This window comes from Astyanax mexicanus, chromosome 7, assembly GCF_023375975.1.
Source record: "Astyanax mexicanus isolate ESR-SI-001 chromosome 7, AstMex3_surface, whole genome shotgun sequence".
Taxonomy (NCBI): Eukaryota; Metazoa; Chordata; class Actinopteri; order Characiformes; family Acestrorhamphidae; genus Astyanax; species Astyanax mexicanus.
This window is the reverse complement of record NC_064414.1, coordinates 39,490,127-39,516,260: the sequence shown is the minus strand read 5'-3', so window position 1 is coordinate 39,516,260 and position 26,134 is coordinate 39,490,127. Positions and strand designations below refer to the sequence as shown.

Genomic DNA, 26,134 nt, shown 5'->3' with positions numbered 1-26,134 from the left:
TAGAGCAACTTCTGGAGCTGGGATTACATTCTGTGCATCTCTGTGTGTGTGTGAGTGTGTGTGTGTGTGTGTTTGTGTGTGTGTGTGTGTGTGTGTGTGTGTGCGCACTGGTCACATGTGCAAGTCATCTCTTCTGTTTTACTTCCAGGTCGTCTCACATTGTTGCCATAGAGACTGAGATCCACACTGCACATGTCTTTTCATATATCTTCATCTCATACAGGCGCAAATACACAGGAACACACACACACAAATGAACACACATGCACAGTTCATTACTCTGCTGTCCGCTGCAGACGATGCTCTGTAGATGAGGTTAGGGAAGTGACTTGCCTGCTTTATGCAAACTGCTGCACAGCAACGTCAGACTAATGCTAGTGCTTATCTCTCCTGAGTAGTTGTGCTTCTGTACTACACACACACACACACACACACACACACACACACACACACACTGTGAATTGAAGTGAAGGTGCTGTATACTATTTTTGTTCTCGGTTTTCTTCCGGTTTCTGGTCAGCTTCCAGCACAGTGGCTGCTGTAGTTCTGTCCCTTATAACACACAGTCTGCAGTGATTAACAGGTGTGTTTATTGGGTAATTACCTTCAAATAATGCTTTAAAATAATATCACACTAAATTAATATAGCATTTTCAACAATGTTTATTAGGGATGTATATATATTTTTGGAAAGTTAATTTATGAGGCTGAAAATGGTGTTCACTTGAACACGTGATTTATACCAAACAATAACGTTTCTGATTACACGTTCAAATCACAACCAGCAGGGATCTGAAGAATTTTCAGAATTCAGTAAATATGTTGTTTTGATTTATCTGAATTTATCTGATTTATCTGAAACAAGTGGCAAATTGAATGAAAACCTTTATATATTCAGCCTTTGGCTAATTGTTTCATTTTGTTTGGTTTCAGCCAAAACTATTCATTTCAGTGCATCCCTATGTATATCTGCTACATCAGTACAAGTCTCTTTACTGCAGTAGTTTTAGCGCGAAACCTGTTTCCTGTCAGTACATATTTCTATTTCATAAGTATTTGTCTAGTAAACATTGTAATTTTGTTATTTCTGAGGTTCAAAATTAAGAAAATATGAAACACATAAAACAATGATGACAACTGTAAGGGATTATTAAGGGATATAAAAATAGAGATTATGAAGCAGCATGTAAGCATGTAAAAAGTACTTTTGTTGGATATTAGAATGCTTTTTTAATAAGTTGATTAATTAAAAAAACTAATTTATTTAGTAATTTAATCATTTGTAAGGGTTTTGGGTGTGTATGCGTGCTCAATTACAATTATGTAGCCTTATTAATGAGAATTGGGAATATTTTCAATGCAAATAACTCAGGGTTAACAAGTAACCTCTGTTTTATCATAGAGCAACCATTTACTGGAAATAAAGTATTCATATATTCACTGAAACAGACTGAAAAACTATATTTAAAATGGTTATAACAGTGAATAATTTCATCACTTGTACCACTAGCTTCCTGGAGCAAATATGCATTGGTTAGTGGTGATTAATCCTGTAGAAAGTATTGTAAATTATACTAACAAAATCATTTGATGCAATATATTTTGTTTGTTCCTACCCAGGACAGCTATAAATGATACATTTTATAAGCTAACTGTACACTAGTTAATAGAGACACTCTAGAGCAGCAGCACAACCTGTGCTGTACAGACTGTCTGTAACAGGAGGGGGTTGGAGACAGGCTGTGAGCATGAACTGGCTTTATTTGGGTCAACATAAAACCCAGTTCCACGGGCATGAGTACACTCACAAGAGTTCTGCAACATTATTAATATCCAATAATAAAAAATAAACAGGGAACCAAGGTGGCAAACACTGACATCTCCAAACAGCTCAGAAAAGAGAACAGCCCAGAACTAAAAAAACTCAATAAGAAGCAGTTAAATAATGAGCCAACATTGATAGCTGTGGGAATAATGTCTGTTAGGATCTGTCTGTTATTAGATATTTTAATAGGATACTGAGAAATTAGATTGAATCATGATAACATTTTATCAGTAAGAATTAGGGGTTTGCCATATTGTATCGTATGCAATAATATCGCCAACATTTTTGATTATCGTGAGTGATATTATACCCTGAATTATTGTGCCATATCACCCACCCCTAATTATCACGGCAGAATAATACTTTTTTTGCTGTTTTTAGCAAAAGAAAAATTCACATTTTCTATGATATATCTAATTGAGACAGATTAAATCTGTCCAGTATCATTTATTTTACTTTAATCCTGGATATATGGAGATATATGGAGTGCATTATTAGTATCGTGACATGTTACAAATCTGTTACAAATCTGATAAAAGTCTTATATTATTTAATATAAGGGGTGTGCCATATCATATCGGATGCAATAATACAATTTAATTAGAATTGTTTTGCAGTAGTGTATTCTTATTTTTAAATTCAGTGTTTTTTCTCATATCGCCAAAAGTATCGTTATCGGTCAAATACCACGAAATATCGTGATATTATTTTAGGGCCCACCCCTAATAAGAATGGTCATCCTTAATTTTGTTGAAAAGACTGGCACTAAAATGAGTGTCGAGTGAGTGAGTGTTGAGTGAGTGGGAGCTCAGGGAACACCTCAGATTAAATTTGTTAATCAGCTGAATGTTACAACTGATGTAGATGGCCATCAGGTTGAGAAACAGTGGACTATTTAGTTCTTTGGTGTTTGAAGTGTTGCTACCAGGTAGATGATTTCCAGTTTCCCAGTGCTGTGTGATGCTTCACGTTGAAAGCATGATAGAGTAATTCCTCCACAGTACAAAACATGTCTACCTTTTCCCAGGATGCTCAATTTACAAGCTACACTTCTCTTCTTCTTAAGTTTTTCATCCATTAAAACTCCAGAGGCCGCTTTGAAAGATCTCTCTAATGGCAGCTGTTCCTACAGCAAGACATGAGCATGAAGAAGCTACTGAGATGTGCAGGATCCAGACAGCATATTATTGTGCCCTGGAGATCAGCACACATACACACACACACACATATACACCTGTCTGCCTCATAGGAGTGAGTAATATGAAAGTTCCATGAATATTTCAACGTTCACACGCCCCCATCTCTCTCCAATACGCCAGTGTGACAGCTGTAGGGAAGTTCCCATCTGTTTGTGTGTGTCGTTTGAGCAGCGCTCATTTCAATCATTTTCACCCTCTCTGTTTGGGATGCAGCCCTGCTCGCATAAAACCATATGCACAGAGCTGTCTCAGCCGCACAGGATGAAAAAAAAAGCCGTCAGCATCAGCGCTTAGCGGCGTCCGTCAGGCTGTAATCAAACGTCCACCTGTCTCTCCCCACGCTGACCAGACGTGAGGCTGGATGGAAAGAAGGCGTTAGCCGCACGAGTGACCACCATCCAATCGCCTCCTGCTCCACACGCAGCTGTTGCTGCTGTCAGAAAAACGCAGAACCGTGGAGGAGCAGTAAGACTGAGCACAAATCAGCAAAGTTTCTGCTAATGGAACAGAGAAGAAGACGTCAGGGCCTTTTAGACCTGAACATCTGCCAGACAGTTTGTTTCTGGGATCCTGCCAGACACTGAGAGAGAGAGCAAGATGAGGAGGGAGGAGAGAGAGAAAAGAGAGAGATAGCTAGAGAGATACACTCAGAGCTGTAAAAAGAAAGTAGAGACTTTTAGACTTTTTTAAAGAGTGTATCAATCAGGCTAGCCTCATTGTGTAGCTGCAGGGCTGCTTGGTATTATAGTAGTCTGGGGACACTGCTGTGTTCCTGCTAACGTGGTTGTGGGAAGTGTTATAATGCACCATATCCTAGCGGTGTGATGCTTCAGTGTGATGCTATGCGTTTTGGAACTGAAGCATCAGAGTATGGATGTCGCAGTTTGATGCAACAAAAAAAAATAATAATTCAATGAAAAAATAATGAGTCATTTTTATAGCTTATCAAAAAATGCCAAAGTGTGTGGTTGCCAAGGCAGTGGCTTAAAGCATGGAGCAGATGCAGTGCAGATGGTCCGGAGCTGGGGTGTGCATCTAGAGTGGTTGCGAACCATTCTTTGGGTAAATGTGGTCATTTCCTTTGCAACCCCCTTGGGATGCAGTGGTAACCAGTTTTACAGTATAGCATGGCGTGAGAATGGATGGTTGCCATTCCCTGTTCTTCCCTGTACCCTGTGCTTATTGCCAGAATAAAAGGGAAAACAGAGAGCGAACAGAGATTCTTACCCACACACGGCAGAATCAGGAATGGCTTAAGCAATATTCTTTATTTTGTTGTGATAAATATTAAGTCAAGCAAAATATGTTGTGCCCATGTTGCTCTGTGACAAACCTGCAGGTAAAAGACAGTCAGATTGTGTCAGAAAGACAGAATTTGGCACAACACAGCACATGTGTACAAGATAAAAGACAAGTGAAATCTGATCTGATCAAAGTCTGATCATTTACATTCATAACACATATCCACAAAGTGAATAAATATCCGATCTGAAAAGATTGGATTAGACATGTCCACACAGCTGTAAAAAATCAAATCTGTGTAATATTCGGACCAAATTTGAGTCACTTTAGCCTGGTATTGACCCCACAAGAGTCTGCCTGCAGGTTTCTGTGAAAAAAAACTGAAACTATTAAAAACTTTCCTAAAAAAAAAAAAATAGAAACTGCAGTAAGGTAAACAGTGGGCACAGTGTTCTCTAAACCGTGGACGATTTTCTGTTAAATGTAGAGTATGTGCTCTTTTTCATAAAAAACATGAACTTATGAACTTATACTTTATGGCTGTTATGACCCATGGAGTTTCCACAGGCCATACTGTAAACTTAAATTGTTTTTAAAAGTATCTGTTTTAAAATGTCTTTTAAAGTTAACAGTATTTCAGAATATTGAGATTATTGTTCTGTTAACTCATATTAAAAGGCTTTCCAACTGAGTTCATGCAAAAACTCTAAATTGAAAATCAGTAGAATGTGCTGGCTGTGTGAAAGTACTTTAAATATCTGTTCATTTGGCCACAGGGACATTTTTGATAACAGACGGGTTCATTTTTTGATAAAAGCTGGAGCTTTACAACCCATGACTCACTGCCAGTCCCACTTTGTGAGCTGTATGATAACAATCATCCATCAGTGCTTACAGTCAGAGTTTTTTTTTTTTTTTAAGTACTTGTACTTAACTTGTATATTTGGCGCTGTCATCCACACTGTGCACCTCACATTGAGCAGAAGTGACAATCATTTTTGTGATAAATTTTTTATTAGTTTTGAGTTTTTGTTAGTTTTACAATGAGTCAACAACACAAAAAAACAAAAAACAAACAGCAAACAAACCTACCCTCCCCGCCCCCCTCACCCTCCCCGCCCCCCTCACCCTCCCCGTCCCCCTTCACTCTTCCTTGCCCCCTACCGCCCCCCTCCCCTTCCCTGGGTGTGTTGATGGATCAGAAGTGGACAATCTTATCATTTTCTTCTCTATAAAACAATGGCTCTAAATCTGAGGGTGAATGTAGCCAAGGCATAATATTCTGTTCAAAAGAAGATGTAAGACACTGTGTTTCAGCTGAAGGAAAATCTCTAACAGTTATATCACCTCATTTTACGAGGTTTAACTTTATGTAATCATTAGTTGACTGCAATACAAAACTGTCAAATATTGGAGTGCTGGCTTGACAGAAAAAGTCAGCCATCCAGAGCTGAGCATTGAGTTACCTTATATAAGAATTCCTGCCTGTTACTGGTATTCACTTTATGAGGTGAACATATTGCTCCGTTCAGAATGGCTGAGTTGCTAAAGAGCTGTCAGCTGATACTGAGTCTCACATTAAGTAAAGTTTAAGTGGAGCTTTAGACAGAAATATTTTCCTAGGTATTGTGCTGTAGGCTTGCTGGTAATGAATACATTCACATATGTTTAAAACATCAAGACAAATCCGTAAATTAAACTAAAGACTTAAGCAATAATATACAAGAAGGAATGCAATAAAGAGATAAAGTGAAATATTGGCACCCATCTATTTGGATTACCAGAAATCTTGAAAACATTAGGTTATATCATACCTCACACACTGCCAAAGCCAATAAATACTAAAAATATACTTTTATGTGAAACTGAACTTTATTTAATTAAAATTTGCCCACATTTTAATCTGTTCAAATTATCATTTCTATCTTAAATAGTGCAACAGCTCATGCTTCTTCTGGTTTGTCCTGTAAGTGATGGCTTCATTTCTGTGTTACGAGTGTATTTGATGCAGTAAAACTTTAGTCACAGTGCTGTAATAGTACAGTATTGGAACACTTAGAGTGTTTCTCAGCCAATCACATCATGGGTTTGGAACTAATTACGGTATAATCAGATGCGGATCACAGCTTATCTTTGCTGCAAGCAATATGTAAATTTCAAAACTTTAATTTTTTTGTTCCTAACAATAAAACTTATTGTGTTGTTGGGATCATTTCAGTACTTTCCTACAATGTAGAAAGACAGCAGTTGTTATACTGGTGGAACTTATTTCTTCTCTGTATCCAGCAGTATATGGGCAATAAAGCTCTTCTGAGAAGGAGAGTGGACAGCGAGGAAAATCCTGTGGGATTAGAAATATAGAAATGTATTCAGTTCAGGATGTGTGGAAATGGAATTTTCTGTAACCTCAGACAATATGAAATAGATTCACAGCAGTTTCAGTCGAGCGTCCTGCATAACCCTGTCCTATTCATTTTAGAAGTCGGGTTAAGAGACTATCAGCCTTGATTAGAATCAACATCAAGAATGACAGAGACTGAAAAAGAAGTGTGTGTGTGTGTGTGTGTGTGTGTGTCATACGTATTTAGTTGTCCTTGCCTGTCAGATATGAAGAAAAAAGAGGCTTTTCCCTGAATTTCCACCTGACACATCTAATGGCAGCACAGTTACAACTAAAATAGGATCATAGGAAACTGCTAGCTTAATAAACACAGCATTTAATTGCTGTTGTTTTTGTGCGCCTATTTTATCAGTTTCCAGAAATATTTACGTTTCTAAGAGGATCAAGTGTCTGATCTGATCATATTATGATGTAAGAAGTCCCAACTATCTGAAAGGAATAAGCTTTGACTCATGCTTTTTTAACTGATCAGCACAGTGATTGATCAGTCTACACATACTTTTTAGTTGAGCTCAGAAACACTGAGATAAATAACAGATCAGCACATTCATTTATCAGTCGGTTCATGCTGTGGATGTTATGGTACTGCTTATAGAAATAAGTTGTTTGTTGACCTTCTCTGATAAGTGTTTGACATACAGCTTTTTTCATATAGGTAAAAGTACATAATATTTATTTATATTTTAGAATTATAGTTAAAGACAAACAAGACATGTCTAAAACTTTAAACAGTAAATGTATCCTAAAATTATCCTTTTTATAATATAATATATATATATATATTTCATAGGTGTTTTGTACATAACTCCATACTTGTATTCCATCTCAACCTTAATGATACACATAAGAAATAATTTAATGTAAAATTGCAACAAGCTTTTATTATTTCTGCAGCTTAATAACTAAAACTTCATGGGTAATGCACCCACTCTTATGTAGGTGGTGGAGTGTTGGACGTTTTTATCCAAGCACAATAAAACACGCAGCTTTGTTGGGTGGCAAAGTAGTTGGAAAGCAGAAGTAGTGCACTTTTGTTAAACAGTTACACATAAAAGTGCGAGAAATTATTTTGAAGCAGTGCCATTGAGGAACCAATACATAACCAATTATCGAGATGTGTGAGATGTGTGAGGAGCCTTTTTCTGAGATTAACGAAACTTAATGTCATGTAAACTTTCTAAGTATACAAATCAAAGGTTTCTCCAAGAAACTATACATCTAAATTAACGTAACACCCTAAGTGCCACTTAGAAATCTTGATTTTTTTGTGTAGAAGTTCACACCGCCAGGGCATGTTTAGTAACAGTGTGTGGGTACTGAACGTGTTTCCGCTAAACAGCACGTCGGCTGATTTGGGCTGTTTAGCATGAGGGGGATTTGCTCTTTCCTCAATGCTTTTGATAGCTTGATTTCTTCCCTCGGCTGTCCTGAAGCACTGCTTTGAAGAGCTTCCATGGTTTTACCTCGGAGGAGCTTCATTATGCTCCAGCCAGGCAGAGTCGGCTGTCTCTGTTTTCCTCCGCAGGAAACGGCATGCCGTAAAGCTCTGAAAATGTCAAGTGTGCCGAAAGCTATAATTACTGCATCCATTCACTGCGCTCGGAGACGTGACAGGGAGCCGTCGTTTGTTCTAAAACAGCTTGTTAAGTTGAAAACATAGGACCCTCCATCGAGCATAATAAACCTATTCATCACACGCAGGTATTGAATTAGGTGTGTATGGCATTTTAAGCTTTGATGTCCACATAGCCGAAAACGCAATACTTAACTACGCAGCATCGGTTAGGCATCTCCACGTGAATACTGGAATGGTTTATGGTGCCAGGAAGCTAATGGCTGGAGCTGGAACCTGCAGAGTAGGCACTCTGTTCCTATCAGCAGAAATGAATTTACTGCCAGATGAGGATATAAGTCATAGTAGAGCAGGTCTGATAGAGCAGGCCTGTATCGCAGGCTGCATGGTCACAGGGTTTTGCTTCTGATGTAATCAATAACTTTGCTGGGGGCCAAATCTACAAGAATTGTACAGGAAGGTGGGGGCTCAATGGATCCCCACTCAATAATAGTTGGGTTTAGCATAGACAAACATCAGAACACTTAATGTATACATGATAAAAAGTCTTGATTAGTCAATTAAGATGGCCATTAATTTAGAAAAATGGGAGGGCCTTGACCTGTTGGGCCCAATCATATCAAGTCCACTGATTTAACCCAAGTAAAAGATAAGAATTGTTGATTTAAAATAGGAGAAAGAGATTTGTTGTTATATTGTACTGGGGGAATGGATTTCACTTACATTCCACTCAAATCAAGTGCTGCATTTACGTGATAAAAAATTGGCTGGTTTGTTTGTACTTTATTACTATACACAAAAATATTATATTTTGGAAAATTGCTGTTAGAATTACTACTAAAACATTACTTTAGGCTTGATATTAGATGATCTCCAACTCATCCCAAAAGTTCCCTAAAAAAACACACTTCCACTGCTCCACATCTCAATTCTTGGGGCCTTTATACCTCTCTAGTCCATGCCTGGCAGTAGATCTGGAAAAAAATAAGAGAGCACTTACAAATTATGAGTTTCTTTGATCCTACCAGATTAAAAACCTCTGGAATATAATCAAGAGGAAGATAAATGATCACAAGCCATCAAACCAAGCTGAACGGCTTGAATTTTTGCACCAGGAGTGGCATAAAGTTAACCAAAAGCAGTGTGTAAGACTGGTGGAGGAGAACATGCCAATATGCATGAAAACTGTGATTAACAACAGAGTTATTGCACCAAATATTGATTTCTGAACGCTTAAATCTTTATGAATGTGAACTTGTTTTCTTTGCATAGTTTTGTTTCTGATTATCTGCAAATAAATGCTCTAAATGACAATATTTTGATGGGAATTTGGGAGAAATGTCGATAGTTTGTAGAATAAAACAACAATGTTCATTTTACTCAAACATTTACCTATAAATAGCAATTACAATTTAACATTCCTCATTCTTCAGAATGGGCATGCATCCACTTTATGATAAAGACCCCATGCTCATATTTATCATACACCACAAGTCTGCATTGTCAGTGGGACATGGCAAAAGTAATGGGACATGAAACTAGTGCTGTTATGTATAATCTTATTAACCATAGAAATGCATCCATAGTGTGTGTGTTGTGTGTTTGTGTGTGTGTCGCACTGTAAAACTCTCCTTTAAGAGGGTTTAACGTTCTCTCGGGGTGAGTCATCAGTGGCGTTCACACTGAATTTCTCAGCATGTGTGTCCTCTCAGACATTCACACTCACCCACACACACACACACACACATATATATATACAGTACACACACATGCACATTTACACACACACATCAACACAGACACAAACATATTCTCACTCAATCCAAGTATGTCAGGGTCTGTGCTGAAAGGGGTATTGATAAGGCCGGGCTGTGGGGTTTGCTAGACAGAGGGTGAAAGCGTGGCTCAGTGCAAACAGATAGATTACTTCCCTCGCCAATCACAAAGGCAGCGGACCTTCAGAGCAGCTCCAGTTTGTGCTGACACAAGCCTCCATCTTTCTTTATCAGCATGTGTTTGTGTGTGTGTGTGTGTGTCTGTGTGTGTGCACCTGAGCCGGTCAGCGAGGCGAAGCTCGGCCACTCCTTAGAGAACGCTGCTCCCAATTCTACAGGACTCGCTAACTTTGCAGCAGATAGTTTAGTTTTTTGAAGTTCATCCAGGACACTGCTTTGGAAGTGCACCTTGTGAAATAAGGCCAGTGGAAGGAGGGAGGGAGGGAGGGAGGGAGGGAATGAGGGAAGAAAGGAGGGAAGGAGAGGAGACTGGCTTGGGGACAGAAAGAGGAGTGGCAGAGCGATCCTACTGTATTGTGATGGGAATAACCAAAGACCTGGTACTATGTGTGTGTGTGTGTGTATATATGCCTTTAGATGGAGTTGCTCACATGGTCACTGCCAAGCTTTCTCTGGACTGTTATCTGGGGCACTGCGAAAATTTTCAGGCGAATTCAGTGCCCTCTCTCTCTCTCTCTCTCTCTCTCTCTTTCCCTCCCATCCTCTCTCTCCCACTTTCCCTCGTTCTCTCTCACTTCCTCGGCTTCCCTTGGCTCATTTGTCATCATAGCCTGATTATTTCAGCCTGCCTTTCAAACTCTTTCCAAGCTAGTAACCTTCTTCTTCCTCCCTCCCTCTTTCTCTCTTTCTCTATCTAACTATCTATCTATCTCTCTCTTCCTCTCTATGTCTCTATGTCTCTTTGGCTGGAGAAGAGCCATTCTGCCCTCTTCCTCCTCAGGCCTCACTGTCCCTCAAGCCTGGCCTAGAACATGACCTTCGAGGGTCACTCCAGCGTCCCCCAAGACCCACACTGTCCCTGTTTAGCCCACTTATCTCTAAACTTTGGGACTTTGGAATTTCAGCCTGAATGCGAGAGAGGGCAGGAGTAGTTGAGATTGTCTGTTTGAGTTGTGCTGAAGGGGAAGGTCAGTCTCAGATGGGCTCATTTGTCCTTGAAGCGCACCTCAGGGTGTTGTACACCGACTTTCACGAAGGTACTGCATTCCTAGCACCCTTAAGAATGCAGTAAAAGCCCTAATATAAACCCAGCTTCAACTCTGTCCCAAATTTAGCAGCACTGTAAAATCAGCAGCGCTAAATCAACACCTAAAGAGCTCATTATAACACTGCTGTGGAGCAGATATACTGCCAGTGCAGGCAGATTAAACATCACTCAGTGACAGTGTTATAGCTTCTCAGACTGCGTTAGTTTGACACTGATGGGTATTACAAATATAATATATAATATATATCTATGTTGGAGTGAATAATGTCTGTCGCTGCTGCTGCTTTTACACTAATGATACACTAATTTACTGCACTCACATGAAACAAAGTGGAATAATATAATGACTCACATGGAGACCACAGGGAGATACGGTTGGTAATACCAAAATAATTGCTTGTGCCCATTCATTGTTTCATCTGAACAGTTATCTTGTTTTCTTTGTATTATCTGAAAGGTTTGAAAGCTCTGTATCTTTTTTGTTATTTCAGCCATTTCTCATTTTTTGCAAATACATGCTCTAAATTACAATATTCTTATTGGGAATTTGGGAGAAATGTTGTCAGTAGTTTATAAAATTTAAAATAATGTTCATTTTATTCAAACATATAGCTATAAAAAGCTAAATCAGAGAAACTGATTCAGAAACTGATGTGGTCTCTTTTTTTCCAGAGCTATATAAAGTAAATTTCTGACATTGTAAGATTACCTTTTGTTGAACAAAATAGCGTGTGTGGGTGGACCACCTTAGGTTTGGATTAAACTAGCTCTTATGATTAAATACAGTAATGTGTTTGCTATGATAAATATGATAAATGTGTAAAATTAATGTGTGCAGTAGATTTAGGTTCTTGTGAGGATATTTTAGATAAAAGTCAATGAAAGTCATCAGTTCTTTTATTGTTTTTCCTCTTGTGATTTACATGAATGTGCTTTTAACATTTCATACTCTCATTCAGATGACTTTGAGTCTCAGGTGAGTGTCTGACTGCGGCCTTTTGCCGCAAGACCTGTGTGTGTGTGTGTGTGTGTGTGTGTGTGTTTCTATGATCTGGGAGTTGTGTGTATTTTCGCTGAGCAAGAAAAATGTGTGTGAGTGACACTGAAAGCTGCTCAAATGTCACCCAGATTTGAGAATTGCATTCGGCATTAGAAGAGAGACAATAGAGCTGGAGCGGTTTAGCAGTTGTTGTCACGGCCCGGAGGAAATGTGCTGCACATCAGCAGAATTGAGCTTTACGGATAATGACTCATTTATGCGTCAAATGTACAGAGAGTGTAATGACTTCTAAAATGCCTGTCATGCTGATATCAGACTGGAATACAGCGGTGAACAACAGACCAACCAAACAAAAGAAAATATATTTTATATTTTTAAAACAAGTGGCATATAGTTCATACATGCTAATGAGTGTGCTGTATCAAAGGGTTGAGGAAAGCTTATAAATGTGTTATTTGTGATATTTTTGTGGGTTTTTTTCAGTAAAAATATGCATCATGTTCACTTTCCCAGACTTGGAAAGTGCTTGTGTTGTTGCTTCATTCTGGAGTATAGCTGTTCATTATGGCTTAGCTGGCTTCCTCTACGTGGGTGGCTTGACAGCAAGAACGTGCACCTCCGCCGAGGAGCAGAGAGGAAGCAGTTCAGTAATTGATGCCTAAAAACAGCTACACACAATAAAATCTTTAAATTCTCTCTAAAAAGGTTCTGTATTTGTGCAAACCAGCAACAGACCATGCTGCAAAAAAACATTTAAATATATATATGAATTAAAGAAAATACAAAGTTGCATTACTAAAAATAAAGATACTTCAAATGATTCTTTGAGGGATGCCAGAAAATAATCACTCTTAGCTCTACAGTAGGCCTGTCACAATAAGATTTTTTGGATTATATATTGTAGCAGAAATGATTGTGAAACATATTTTTTTAAGAATCATTTTAAGATTATTAAGCACAACTGAAATAATGACAATAGCGTAAAAAAGCAATTATACCCTTTTAAAAACAACAAAATTGGAATAAATCATAGTTTGGGAATGACACTTTTTTTTCTTCGCCAACTGCAGTTCACAGTTTGTGTACGGGAGTCACAGTTATTGAAGCATTGGTCAGTTTTTGAAGCAGAATTGGCTAAAATGCTGTTCACTGTTATATATATATGTATATATATATATATATATATATATATATATATATATATATATATATATGTGTGTGTGTGTGTATATATATATATATATATATATATATATATGTGTGTGTGTGAACTAACATACAAATACGCACAATAGACAATATCACGATTATCAAATATTATTACATTCATGCTCATTTATTGTACAATAAATTGATAATGTAATTATTGTGACAGGCCTTCTCTACAGAGAATCATGATAGTAATAGGGTGCAAGTGTGAAGAACCTTTAAAAATAAAAGAGGTTAAGAACCTCTGATTCATAGCATTAAGCATATATTCATTGAATTTGTTAAGTAGTTACTCAGTCAGTTGTAGTATATACTAGTTGTTGAATCATTTATAGTAGATACTGAATCATTTATAATAGCTAAAGAAATCTTGAAATAAGCCCAGAGTTTAGCCTACTCATGTAACTATGTTATGTTTCCAGGATTGTTTCTTTTATGACATTGCTCAAATGACCATTTTAAGCCCCTTTATTTTAAAGTTTGCAGTAGTATGATATATACTGCATAATATATACTGTACTGTATAACGCCAGTATAGGTAAATCTTATGGGACAGAATCTTATAGTAAAGCATTTGATAGTATTCTTTCAGTCTCTCACTGGTTTCTGTGTTTCAGTGAATGTTAAAATGTCTTTGATATGTGCAATGTGGTAATCAGAGCAAGGGAAAGGACTTTACGTAATTCAGTTCTCATCTCAGAGCTGATCCACGCTGAAACGTGACTGGCTAATGAGCAGAATCTTAGGAGAGAGATCAGCCTGCCACACGGGACCAGCATCCTTTAATTAGATCACACAGGATCAAGAGCCTGGACGTCAGCCTTCAAGAGCCAGAATCCTGCAATTACACACATAGTCAACTTTAATAGAATCACTAGCATGTACGTCTACTCACTGGCCAATTTATAAAAGTCCACGTATGGATCTTATAGGTTCACTGTGTAGGTGAACAATTATGGACTGAAGCCCAGGGGTCATCAGTTCCCCTTCTGAAGGGCTAGAGTCCAGATTTATTTGTTCTAATACTTCTGTGAAGCCTAGTAATTAACAGGGCCTTAAAGCATCTTAACTTTCTAAGATCATCTTAACTAGTCTCGAGAGAGAGAGATAGAGAGTGGTCAGTGTGATGATGATCACACTTTAAGAATCATTGCTGTGTTTTTACAGGGGGGTTCTGGAAATCACACTGATAAGTTGAATCAAGTGTACTGGAGTAATAACCTGTACTGGAGTCTTGAGATGGTCAGATTTTAGATTTCATGTTTGCCATTTAATTAGATTTTTTTTAGTTTATTTAGTCATTTGTTTTAGGCCTGTCATGATAATTGTGTTATTATCTTATCTTATCATCCAATATACAGACATGATCCATATATTTTTGCTGCCCTCATTATTCCCATTATATTTTTGTTAGCAAGGTGATTCTATAAAGTTTTGTCATATCTGTCTAAAAACAGTGGTTTTATTTTATATAGATTTGGTCAATTTAATATATTTAAACAGGTTTACACTTTATTAAGTTTGAAAAAAAAACTTTGTTTTCTAAAAGGGCATACAGTGTTGTAATTTGTAAACGTGACACTGAAATCAGAGGATAGCCTTTAGCTCCTTAAATTATTGTAGACTCACTAGGGAAGTTTTCCAGACAGGGGTTAAGCCTAGCCCTGGATTGATAGGACAACATATTTTAGGACTAGGCTTGATTCATTACTAGGAAACACGTCTGACTCGCACTGTGTGAAAATGTGACTCATTGATTGTCTTATTGAGCATCATAAAGCACCCACTTAGGCTGCGTCCCAATTTGTGTACTATTCTAATACTAATACTATAAGGTACATACTATACACTAACCTTAGTATTGCATGATTGGCAGGTGTGTACACAACATATTAATGAACTAACCAGTTATGTACTTACATGGAGTAATCAAGCATTGATATGCCAACACATATCACTGCAATTCGACACAGTTTGTTACGTTCTCAGATTCTCAGGACAAACCTGACGTTCGCAAATGTAAAACCAGCAAACAGGATTAAAATATGATGGCTAATCCAAAATAGTGGTCAAAAAGCCAGGCCAGGTCAAAAACTCTAACAGTAAAAACATGCACATAGGAATCAGGCAGAGACACGGTAGAAAAAAACAAACAAACAAACAAGCAAAAAACAGCAATAACTGCAAGGGTGCAAGGTGCAAGGGTCAAGCCAAAAAAACAGAAAAGGGTCAAAGATACACAAAATCCAAACACAGATATAAATGCTTAGTATGCTTGACAGAATTTTTGGCAATACCTTTCAAAAGGCAAGTGAAACAAACAGGCCTTAAATACATACTCGGACAATCAGGTACAGGTGAAAGGAATCGCTAATTATTCACAGCTGCAGGGAAATAAAAAGTCAGGGGACTAAAACCATTATCTTCATTATCATTAACCACTTCTACTCTACTAGTGATAAAACTCCTGCACCTGGACTGCAAATGAAAAAGCAGGAGGACCAGTGAGTTTTTTGGCTTTCTCGGTCATGTGACATCGCATTCAGTAGCTCCTCCATTTCCACTCGCTGTTGTGTTTACATGGATCTCTGTGGAAACACGTGCCCGAAGTGTAATTACGGTGTGTGGCACTATACAAATAGCTATTTTATTAAACACGAGGTAATGAAACTCGGAGATATGGACGACCACAGTGAAAAAGTTCAGTGAAAAACAGTAGATAATTCAGCCTGTATTTTTCTCAGAAGACGTCTAATAAAACACGTACATGTTTGTTCCGGATGGGAATAAAATCAAAGAGGACCCCCATAAAAGAGAAAATTACCCCAGGACCCCCTGGGAAACTAATCCCGTCTGGATAGGGCTAATAAGCGTGGAAGCTGTTCATGGTTGGTTGAAGAGGGGGCTGTGACTGTAGTGTAAGAGGGAGTGGGACTTTGGGTAATGCAGTCCGAAGTGGAAGAAATAGGTCCAGGAAGTGTGACAACACTGCACTTTCATCATTATGTGTTTTTTTTTTTTTTTTCAAATATTGTTCCAAAAATGAGCAGATTCTCCTTTTCCATTTCGCATTGCATTGTGGGATAATAGTGTCTATCATATCCACACTCAAAAATTAACCAGTTCTAAGTATGTGTCATGGATTTTTGAGTCATTTTTTAACTTTTACTTGTACGGCTTATTTCATACTCAAACTAGATAATATTAGTGATTTGTATTAGCAATTAGAATGCACCCATAGACTTCCTACTTTTTACTTCTGGTCTAAACAAGAATTATATGGGTATAATGTACAGGGTAGAACAATGGCACAAAATGGTCTTAAAATAAGAATAATATGATTCATTACAATATTTCATCCAAACAAAGAATAGTTATCGGGACAGGCCATATTTGCTTGTTTTTTCCGTTTTTGCTTTCATAAATATTAGACTTTTGAATGCGAAACTGCTGTGTGAGTGTGGAATAAAAACTCCATGACCGGAACTGATTACCCCTACTGTAGACCATCTGTTGTCAAGCACAATTGGTCAGCTACCCTCAGCCATCACTAGTCAGTCTTCACAAACAGGATATTAGTCAGATATTATTTAATATATTGCTATCTGGACTGCAGGGACACTGATGTGATAATGGCATGGTATCATGGACATATCAGGGTAGGCATAGTTCCTGGGTTTTTTACACTCTAGATAGAAAATGGTCCACTACCCAAAATATATCCAGCCAAGAGCAGCTCTGTGGCAGAAACTGGCCACTGATGAAGGGCTAGACCATAGCAAATACCATGTTGGACTTGCTGCAGGGTGAATATCCACTCCAGCTCATATACTGTGTCCAGAAAGCCCATTTAATTAGTGAATTCAGCTGCTCTACTACTGTGCACCCACTGCTCGCACAGGGAATCAGTTCAACATGGAGAGCTTGTATAATCTTCATTGAAAAGCATCGTCAATAGAACAACATGCTCTGAAGCATCCACACATGAGCCCATGGCTCTGTGCCCTATGAAAAACCACCCTCAGCACTGGACTGGGTATTGGAACTGTGTTCTCTGGAGGGATGGAACTCTATCCTGGACTTTTCAATGAGCCGAAGTGGTTTGTTTGTGGTCCAGAACTAATAGATAATACTGTTAACACTTTGCTCATTATCTATGAGTACTTTATGTGTAGTTACATGATTCTGCACAATGGTACAGAGAATTCATGATTCGGTTCAACCACGGTATAAACCCCAGTACCCCAGTACGTTTTCGGTGAGGTTGGTGAAAAAAATATGAAGTTACTTTTTTTTAGTTCTGGTTATTGGTAGGTCTGGATGATGCCGTCAAATTTGCGTTACCATGTTAAACCCAATTTATACTTCTGCATCAAACTTATGCTGTAGCCTACACGTCTCAGCGAGAGTTTATACTTCTGCGTGCACATTACAATGGCTTTGCATCACGCTGAAGTTCCACACGGAACTCAAAGTATTTCCACACAGTTGATTTAAAAGCAACAGGCGGGTCCTCTAGCTCCTGTGTGTCCTTTTCCACCCTTGGGTTCACTGTTTCCAGTATCCATACTCATCCCGTGTGCTCAGAGATAAACTTCTCAGGCTAAAATTAGCGAATTGCTAGTGCCAACAGTGCTACAGCTACACTTTCCAGGTTCTGCGTTGCATTCATTGACTGCCTGTACCGTGTATTCTGTGTGCGATTCCTACAGCCCAAAAAATATGCATTTTGCTTAAAGTCCAGCTTAAGATGAGGTGGTCTCAATCTATACACAAACAAACACTGCAGTGGTTTATTAAAAATGATTGAACATGCCTGGAAGAACTGGAGATGTAGAAACACATACAAACATTGAGCCAACTGAACACTTTAAGCAGCTTGCACCAAAAACAATCGATATGTCTGTCTTTTCTGATGATTTGATGCTGGGCAATTTGATGAGCTCAAATTGCCTAGCAATATATAATATATATCCAATAGTACAGGCTGTCACTGAAGTGGGACAAACTGAATATTAATGTCCTTGATTTTGGAAGAATAATGGTGCGACCTCCCAAGGAAAAGAAACAGTTTGACAGATGAGAGCTTCTGAAAGCATGAGGATAAATTATTCTTTTTATGTCATTTAATTCCACCCCATCAGTTTCCCTCCACAATAGGGCTCCTGTCATTCACTGTTGTCCTTTTTCTTTCCCGTGGCCACAGCTTTGATGAAAGAGCTCGGGTGTGGAGAAGAGCTGTGTGGGCTGTCATGGTCAGCATTATGATGGAGCCTGGCTGTGTGCATCTGATGTATTTGATGGGGTCAGTATTGCGACAGTGGCTGGCTGTGTGTAGCTGATGTGTTTTATAGATGTTCTGATTGCCGCCACACTCTCAGACCTCTCATCTTTCGTAACAGGAAATGAGCTCTGGATTTGCCCAGTAGGAGAGCCCTCACACCCACACGGACAGACAGAGATAGGGACACACTTAGCCACACACATGCATAATACTGTTTAGTCCTGCCAAACAATATTGTGGGTGAGAAAAAGGGCATGTGTCCAGTGATAGAGAGGTCATGAGAGGCCTCAGGGAACTAATTTCCTTTTTTAGTAGTGTGAAGATAGAAAAATAAGAGAACATAGTGATATTTTGTGTAAAAAAAAGGATCCATAGATAACTGGACTATTATTTACTGCATATTACTTGAACAATGCACATTTATGGTTTATAACTTCTAAAATCTAAATCATCAGTGTGTCCCAGTGTGAAAATTCTTTATAAGCAGCCTTTATAAGCAGCTGTCTAAAGTTTGGAAACAATAATATATGTCCACAAGGACGAAGGACATATATAAGATAATAGCCATGTGTTTTTAGGGTGAAAATGAAAAAAAAAAATGCCACCATAGGAGAACTGTTGAGGTCAACATTAGATCTGGAAGACCAAGAAAAGTCTCTGACAGAATGACTAGTATGCTTAAAAGAAAGACAAATCAAAACCCAGATATGACTTCACTGACTATCAGACAGCACAATGCAGCTGCTGATGACAAACTGACTTTGAGTATTGATGATCAATACTGCTGTTGAGAGTAACAGAAAGGCTAAATTGGAGAGATTATGTTGTGTTTGGATGCACAGCCTGTCAACTAGACATAGATAAGTTAGCTAACGGGCTGAGTACCACAGCACAGGTTGTGGATTAACTAACTCAGGTTCAAATCACTCATGTTTATAAGAGAAATCCACATATTTGAGAGCATGAAATCAAATGAGGCACATCTTTTAGGCTGCTTTGTCTACTTAGCATGTTGTTTAATTTGCAACTACAGTGGGTGTCTGATTTCAGAGACACCACCAATCAATGAGCTCCCACATCACCCCCATCCTACTGCCGTCTTAAATGCACTAAATTATCTATTTTGACAATGTATTGAATGGATGCAGGTCAGACATTTAACACATAAGACACCCAGGTGCACTTTTCTATTGTGCAGCATTGCCTGCTAAAACTTACACTTCATAAAAAAGCCATAACACAGAACGTTAACTGTATCTTTGTCACGAAACCTCATGCTGTGTGCTGAAATGTCCTCAAAGTCACTTTCATGAAGAGAAGTAGAACTATTTTGCCATTACCAGCAACAAAGTGCCTTTGGACAAAAAAGAAAAATTTGAGTTTATGAAAAGAACGCTTTAAAGCATGGAGGCTGATTTATCATGCTTTGGGATGGTGTTTCCACGAAATTGATGAAAAAACAAATTCCACAAAATACCAGCAAATCCTGGATAAAAAATTTAAGCCATCTTTTTATAAAGCTGAAACTGAAAACAGGATGGATTCCACAAAATGAAAAAGAACTTATCGCAGCTGCTGAACACATTATTTTATTTTTAAGAATTAAACAGTTCACCATGTTCCTGTGCTGCTGAAGAAGCTGAAAGGGAGATGTGTTGTGTGCTGTGTGGACGTTGTGGGAGTGAAGGGTTTGATTAATATCTGTGTAATCATGATTGACATGTGAATATAAGCATTTAGTCGCTTCTAATTAAAAGATTGGAGCTTTATCATCATTTCTGATCATCTCTGCAGATTTAATTTCCATTTTTGATTTCATAAAGAAAGGTCGGAGATGATGACAAAACAAACAAGACACAACAAACACAAGCAAACACACACATGACACACATGTCTCACACCCTAATCACACAGAAGGATTTCAGTAAATTGCTCGTTTTGGAGCAATGACTGCAGCATGTACTGTGTACTGCGTGTATGTACTGTATGTAGTGTTGCATGCAGACTGCAGTGCATGGTGTTTAGTGCACGGCTTATGTTGGCCAGTTACCTGCAGTTCCTGTCAGGTGTGACTGAGCTCTTTGACCTCTGACCCCTGTGTCCCAGGTACTCGTTCCAGGACGAGGAGGACATGTTCATGGTAGTTGACCTGCTGCTGGGAGGAGATCTGCGCTATCACTTACAGCAGAACGTCCAGTTCACGGAGGAGGCGGTCAAAGTCTACCTGTGTGAGATGACCCTGGCACTGGACTACCTGCAGAGCCAGCACATCATACACAGGTGTGTATATGATCTACAGTGTAATATAAATTACATAGTATGACATAGTATGCTGTCAGCTTGTTTCCAACTGCTTTATGCATTCATGCACACACACACACTGTATACAGCCGTACACTAAAATGTGTGTGTTTTGAAAGTTCTGGTTACGGCTGATGGGAAAATCTGACAGGTATATTATTTTCACTTTAACAAAAGTGAGCAATACTAGCTGTAGTATATTTGAAGGCTGTATAAAATGATCAGATTACTTGGCAGCTTCTGGCAGTACAAACAATGTGTTTCTGACTACTGAAAGAAATTATTATTACATAATATTGTTAAATATTCATCATGCAGCAACTAGCAGAGATACATCTTAGATACTTGTACTTCTTGACTTCAGAATACGGCATAACCTCACAAGAAAGCAGTTAACAAATACATTAGCTTTATTTGAAGGGAATTCTGTTTTACACTAGGAGGGGGTGTCATGTAATCAATACCAGAGTTTCTCAGTGATTTTTGTCCTGTCTGATTGCATCATGTTATTTGTTTGCGTACTACACATTCTCAATCCCAGTCAGGTAGTTTATTGTCAGTATGTACAGTACACACAGAGGACTGAATTTACTTTACTGTCCTTCCTATACATTACAGCAAGTGCAGCAAAATAAAAATAGAAATAATACAGGGACAATGAAACTGAAACACCTGTCATTTTAGTGTGGGAGGTTTCATGGCTAAATTGGAGCAGCCTGGTGGCCAATCTTCATTAATTGCACATTGCACCAGTAAGAGCAGAGTGTGAAGGTTCAATTATCACGGTAAGAGCACAGTTTTGCTCAAAATATTGCAATGCACACAACATTATGTGTGCTCAAAAGAGGTCAAATTGTTGGTGCACGTCTTGCTGGCGCATCTGTGAGCAAGACAGCAAGTCTTTGTGATGTATCAAGAGCCACGTATCCAGGGTAATGTCAACATACCATCAAGAAGTACCAACCACATCCAACAGGATTAACTGTGGACGCTGTAAGAGGAAGCTGTCTGAAAGGGATGTTCAAGTGCTAAACCCGGATTGTATCCAAAAAACATAAAACCACGGCTGCTCAAATCACGTCAGAATTTAATGTGCACCTCAACTGTCCTGTTTCCACCAGAACTGTCCGTCAGGACATTAAATTATTGTGGTCTAAAACCAGGTGTTTCAGTTTCATTGTCCAACCCCTGCAAAAAAATGAGAGACACTAAATGTAACTACAATACAACAAGGTCACAGATATAGACATACTTGAGACAAGAGACACAATAGTGCAATAGTGATGGGTGGATTAAAGAGGGATTGACAGTACAAGTATAAACAAAACCTGTATATACAATAGTTTATACGCTTTTATAGAGGTATAAAAGCTTGAGATGGATTAAGGCTGGAGGGGAAGAAAAGAAGGGAGAGAGTTGAGCATCCTCAGTTTTGCGTCAGTGAAAGTTCTGACACTTTTTTATTTTGTAAAATGAAAAAAAAGACTTTAAATTATATTATTGCAGCAATGATGCATCAGCAGCAGTTAGAATTTAGTCTTCACCCTCCTGGAGTTGGGGCATCACTAGTGATGAGGGAAGTCCTAATGAGTGTGTTGGATAATTGACCTTGTGAATTGTGTGGAAAATGGGACAAAATTAGAAATAAAAAACAAAATAATTTTTTAAAAATAATTAAAAATAGTGAGTTTGTTATGGGTATTGTTCTTTATAGAAGTTTTTTATTTTATTTTAATTAAAACATATAACCTCATAATATTTTAGGAAGAATTTCTAAATTGACTAAATCTTTGCACTGTGACCCTGTTCACTGTGCATATTGTGTGTGCCCTATTTTTGCAAAGACACATACTCAATAAGTTAATTAATTTTGTAAATTGAACAAATAAATGGAGGTATCCCAGATATTTATTTTTATCATAGGAAAATGCTACTTTTTATCAGCCTCTGATAACTGCATTACTCTGTGTGAATTTCAGTAAACATGCACTATTTTTGCAAAAAAAAAAAATGGAAAACAGCCTTAGCACAGCATATGCCTTTTATCTTTTGGTTTATCTAGCATGATTTCTTATTTCAGGCATAAATTATATAATGTGCTGAGTTTAGTCTTGGAGTTTTTGTACAGTGAGGGGTGAATAGATGTAAAAGAGATTAATTATATGGAAATAAGCACATTTCTGTTAAATGTTGATATTTTTATGATAGCAGTAAAGTATAGATTCAGTATATCCTTTATTGTCTTGCCTATCGCATATCTCTTATATGATGTTTGATTTATTTAGAGTTGGTTTACGGAGAGGGGTTAAGCCTAATCATAGACTATACTTTCCTTATACCAACTTAAAATATCCATTCAAAAAGCTGTGTAGTCCAATACTAGGCTTTATCCCTTTCTGAGAAACCAACCCTTGGTGTTTCATTTAATTCTACAGTTATTAAAGAATTGTAGTTTCACTTAAATGTCTTACTTTGATGTTTTTGACATTCAAGCACAGTATAGGGGATGTACTGTGGTTAAGCTTAGAGGTGTCTTTGGACTCCAGCCTATTTGCACTAGCTAGAGAGTGAACAGTAAAGCTTTAAATGCCATAAAGCTAAATGTCATTCGCTTACTGTACTTTACCCTTGCTGTTATTTACTCAGAGTTTAAAACAAGTGACTGTTAGAGGCTGATTGTCAAATATGTGCATACAGTGCCCTCTATAATGTATGAGACACAAGGAATCAGACAGTGTGAACAACTCAAAAATCTATACTGACTGTCTAGTGTATCCTCGAACCTGTGCTTAAAACAGATGATCAAGCAAAGAGACCTAATATAATATTAAAAAAGAGTTCCTAGCCTTCTTTGACACTTATCAACAAATGCATGTGTGAATGCATGTGAATGCATGTTTTTGTTTAGGAAGTGCTTAAAGTGTGATCTTTACAACAATGGACTTCTTTAACCAGAAGAAGAGACAATTATACTTTCAAAAAGTTCTACATATAATCATTACCTTTTGTGTAAAGACATTTCAGATCATTTCTATTGCTATATTCATAATTTAAAAACATCCCATTTACAATGTGAATGTCACAGTAAGTACAAGCTTCTGCTTACAGAAATTAATTTTGATTTGTTACGGAGTTTTTTTATGGCTCAATATTCATTACTCAGCAGCTGACTTGACAATCTGTATGTGTTCTTTCATGCTCCACCTATTCTTTATTACAGCCTCTCCCCATCTAGTTCCTTGTCTGACCCTGCAGCACACTCCACGGTGGCCACACACACACACATACACACACACGCACACAACTTATACCCCTCACACAAACCAGAGACAAATAACCTGGACCCGAAAGCTTAAATGACTCATCATCAACTTCTAATCAAACTTTCAGCTCCATTCTCTAACAGCATTTTTCACTGGTGGCTTTCCTGGTACTCTTTTGCCTTCTGGCAAACAGACACACAAACACACACACACACACACACACACATTTATATCTCCTCTATTGTATTTCCTCTCTAAGTAAACTAGTTTAAAATCCAAGGAGCCATATTCTTCCTAAGGCCACAGAAGGTCAATTACGGCGCTCAGGCTGATTTTATAATTAGTGTCACCCGTCATTAGGGATGTTATACTGAAGCGAGGCTCCAGCTGAGGTCCTGTTCCCTCCACCGTTTTTTACTCTTCATTTTGCAAAGACGCTGTAGATGTCTGGGACTGTAATTACTCTCATCCATCTCCTCTATTGTGAGGTGGAGTGCAAGTAGAGAAAGTGCTGAGTGGAGCTGAAGGTCCAGGCTCAGCTTTAGATATTGCAGAGACTCCGCCGGGGCCACAGTTGAGAGCAACTATTAAACTCCTCCATTAAAGCCACTTTTAAAGCAAACATGCAGTAAATTATAATCGCTGGAGTTCTTAAGAAGCAGTGCGGTGTGCCTGGATGGGTTTGTGGGTGTGTGGGTGGTTGTGTATGCATATGTAAATAGGTTTGTAAGTGTATGTGCATGCTTGATTAGTTATTAGGTTATGTAAATGTAATATAGATCTAGAGAAAGCCCTAAGCTGGGACTATATTCATTTGTTTTTGATATTCCATGGTAAAGCCTGTTTAACCGAATTAAACTTTTGCTTTGAGTAAGCTCCGCCCCCTTGTTACCTGTTGTCAGGTGTTTCCTGTTTCCTGTCCCCTTCTGTATGTATAAATAGTTCCCTTTGTTCCTGTCTCCCTCGTCTGTGATTGAACGTTTATCATCGGCCAGATTTTGTGGGCCCATTGTTATCATTTCTCTATATACTTGTTGTGTTTCCTGTTTCTTCAGTTTTTGGTTTGTTTTTTTTGTTTGTTTGTGTTCATTTTAATAAATACTCGCATTTGCGTTCGCTCTCCACATCTCCTCCCTACTCCAACCTGACAGTAGGTCACTACAAACATTGCATTTTACTCTGACATGTTTATAAGGCTGTAATTGAAGTGATAGACATATTTTAGCAGAGTGAATTTCTAATCTTTTTTTCCATATGCTTTAACATAGATTGTGTTACAGAAGTGAGGGGATGGACGTAAGTGCAGAATAATTATATTTATTTAAATTAACAAACTAAAACAAATTAACAAACAAACAAACAAAATAAACCAAAGTTACACTGAATACAAAACTACAAAACACTAAACTTGAAAACAGGAAGCTAACAAACATCAAGAGACATGAAACAAACCTGATCACGGACAGCAAACAAACTAACAAAAGACTAGACAAAGAAGGCTTGAAACAAAGGGGCTTATATACATGAGGAGGGAACAGGAAACTGGAAACACCTGAGGATCAATCAAGAGGGGGCGGGGTTACAAATCACTGATGACAGGGTGGGGCTAGGGTGGAGACAGGACCAAAACACAACAGAAGCACATGGCTGGGAAACATGACAGGTAAACAGAGGGGCAGGAGCACAAGAGACCAAATGAGGGAGAAACACAAGGCAGACATGGGCTAAGCTGTGACAGATTGTTTTCTCTTACTATACTATTCTATCATGTTACAGCAAATTATATATTTTTCTATACAGACACTTGTTACATGTGAGTATTTTTTTTATATAT

At 38.1% G+C, this 26,134-nt stretch overlaps 1 protein-coding gene across 1 annotated transcript in view; it reads left to right on the top strand.

The window, feature by feature from the left end:
- LOC103046448 (serine/threonine-protein kinase 32C) overlaps positions 1 to 26,134 on the top strand; it is a 119,985-nt gene that overhangs the window by 70,390 nt on the left and 23,461 nt on the right. The window contains exon 4 of the mRNA XM_015605671.3: positions 20,843 to 21,016. Within this exon, the coding sequence (XP_015461157.3) occupies positions 20,843 to 21,016 (174 nt within the window). The remainder of the gene's footprint in view (positions 1 to 20,842; positions 21,017 to 26,134) is intronic.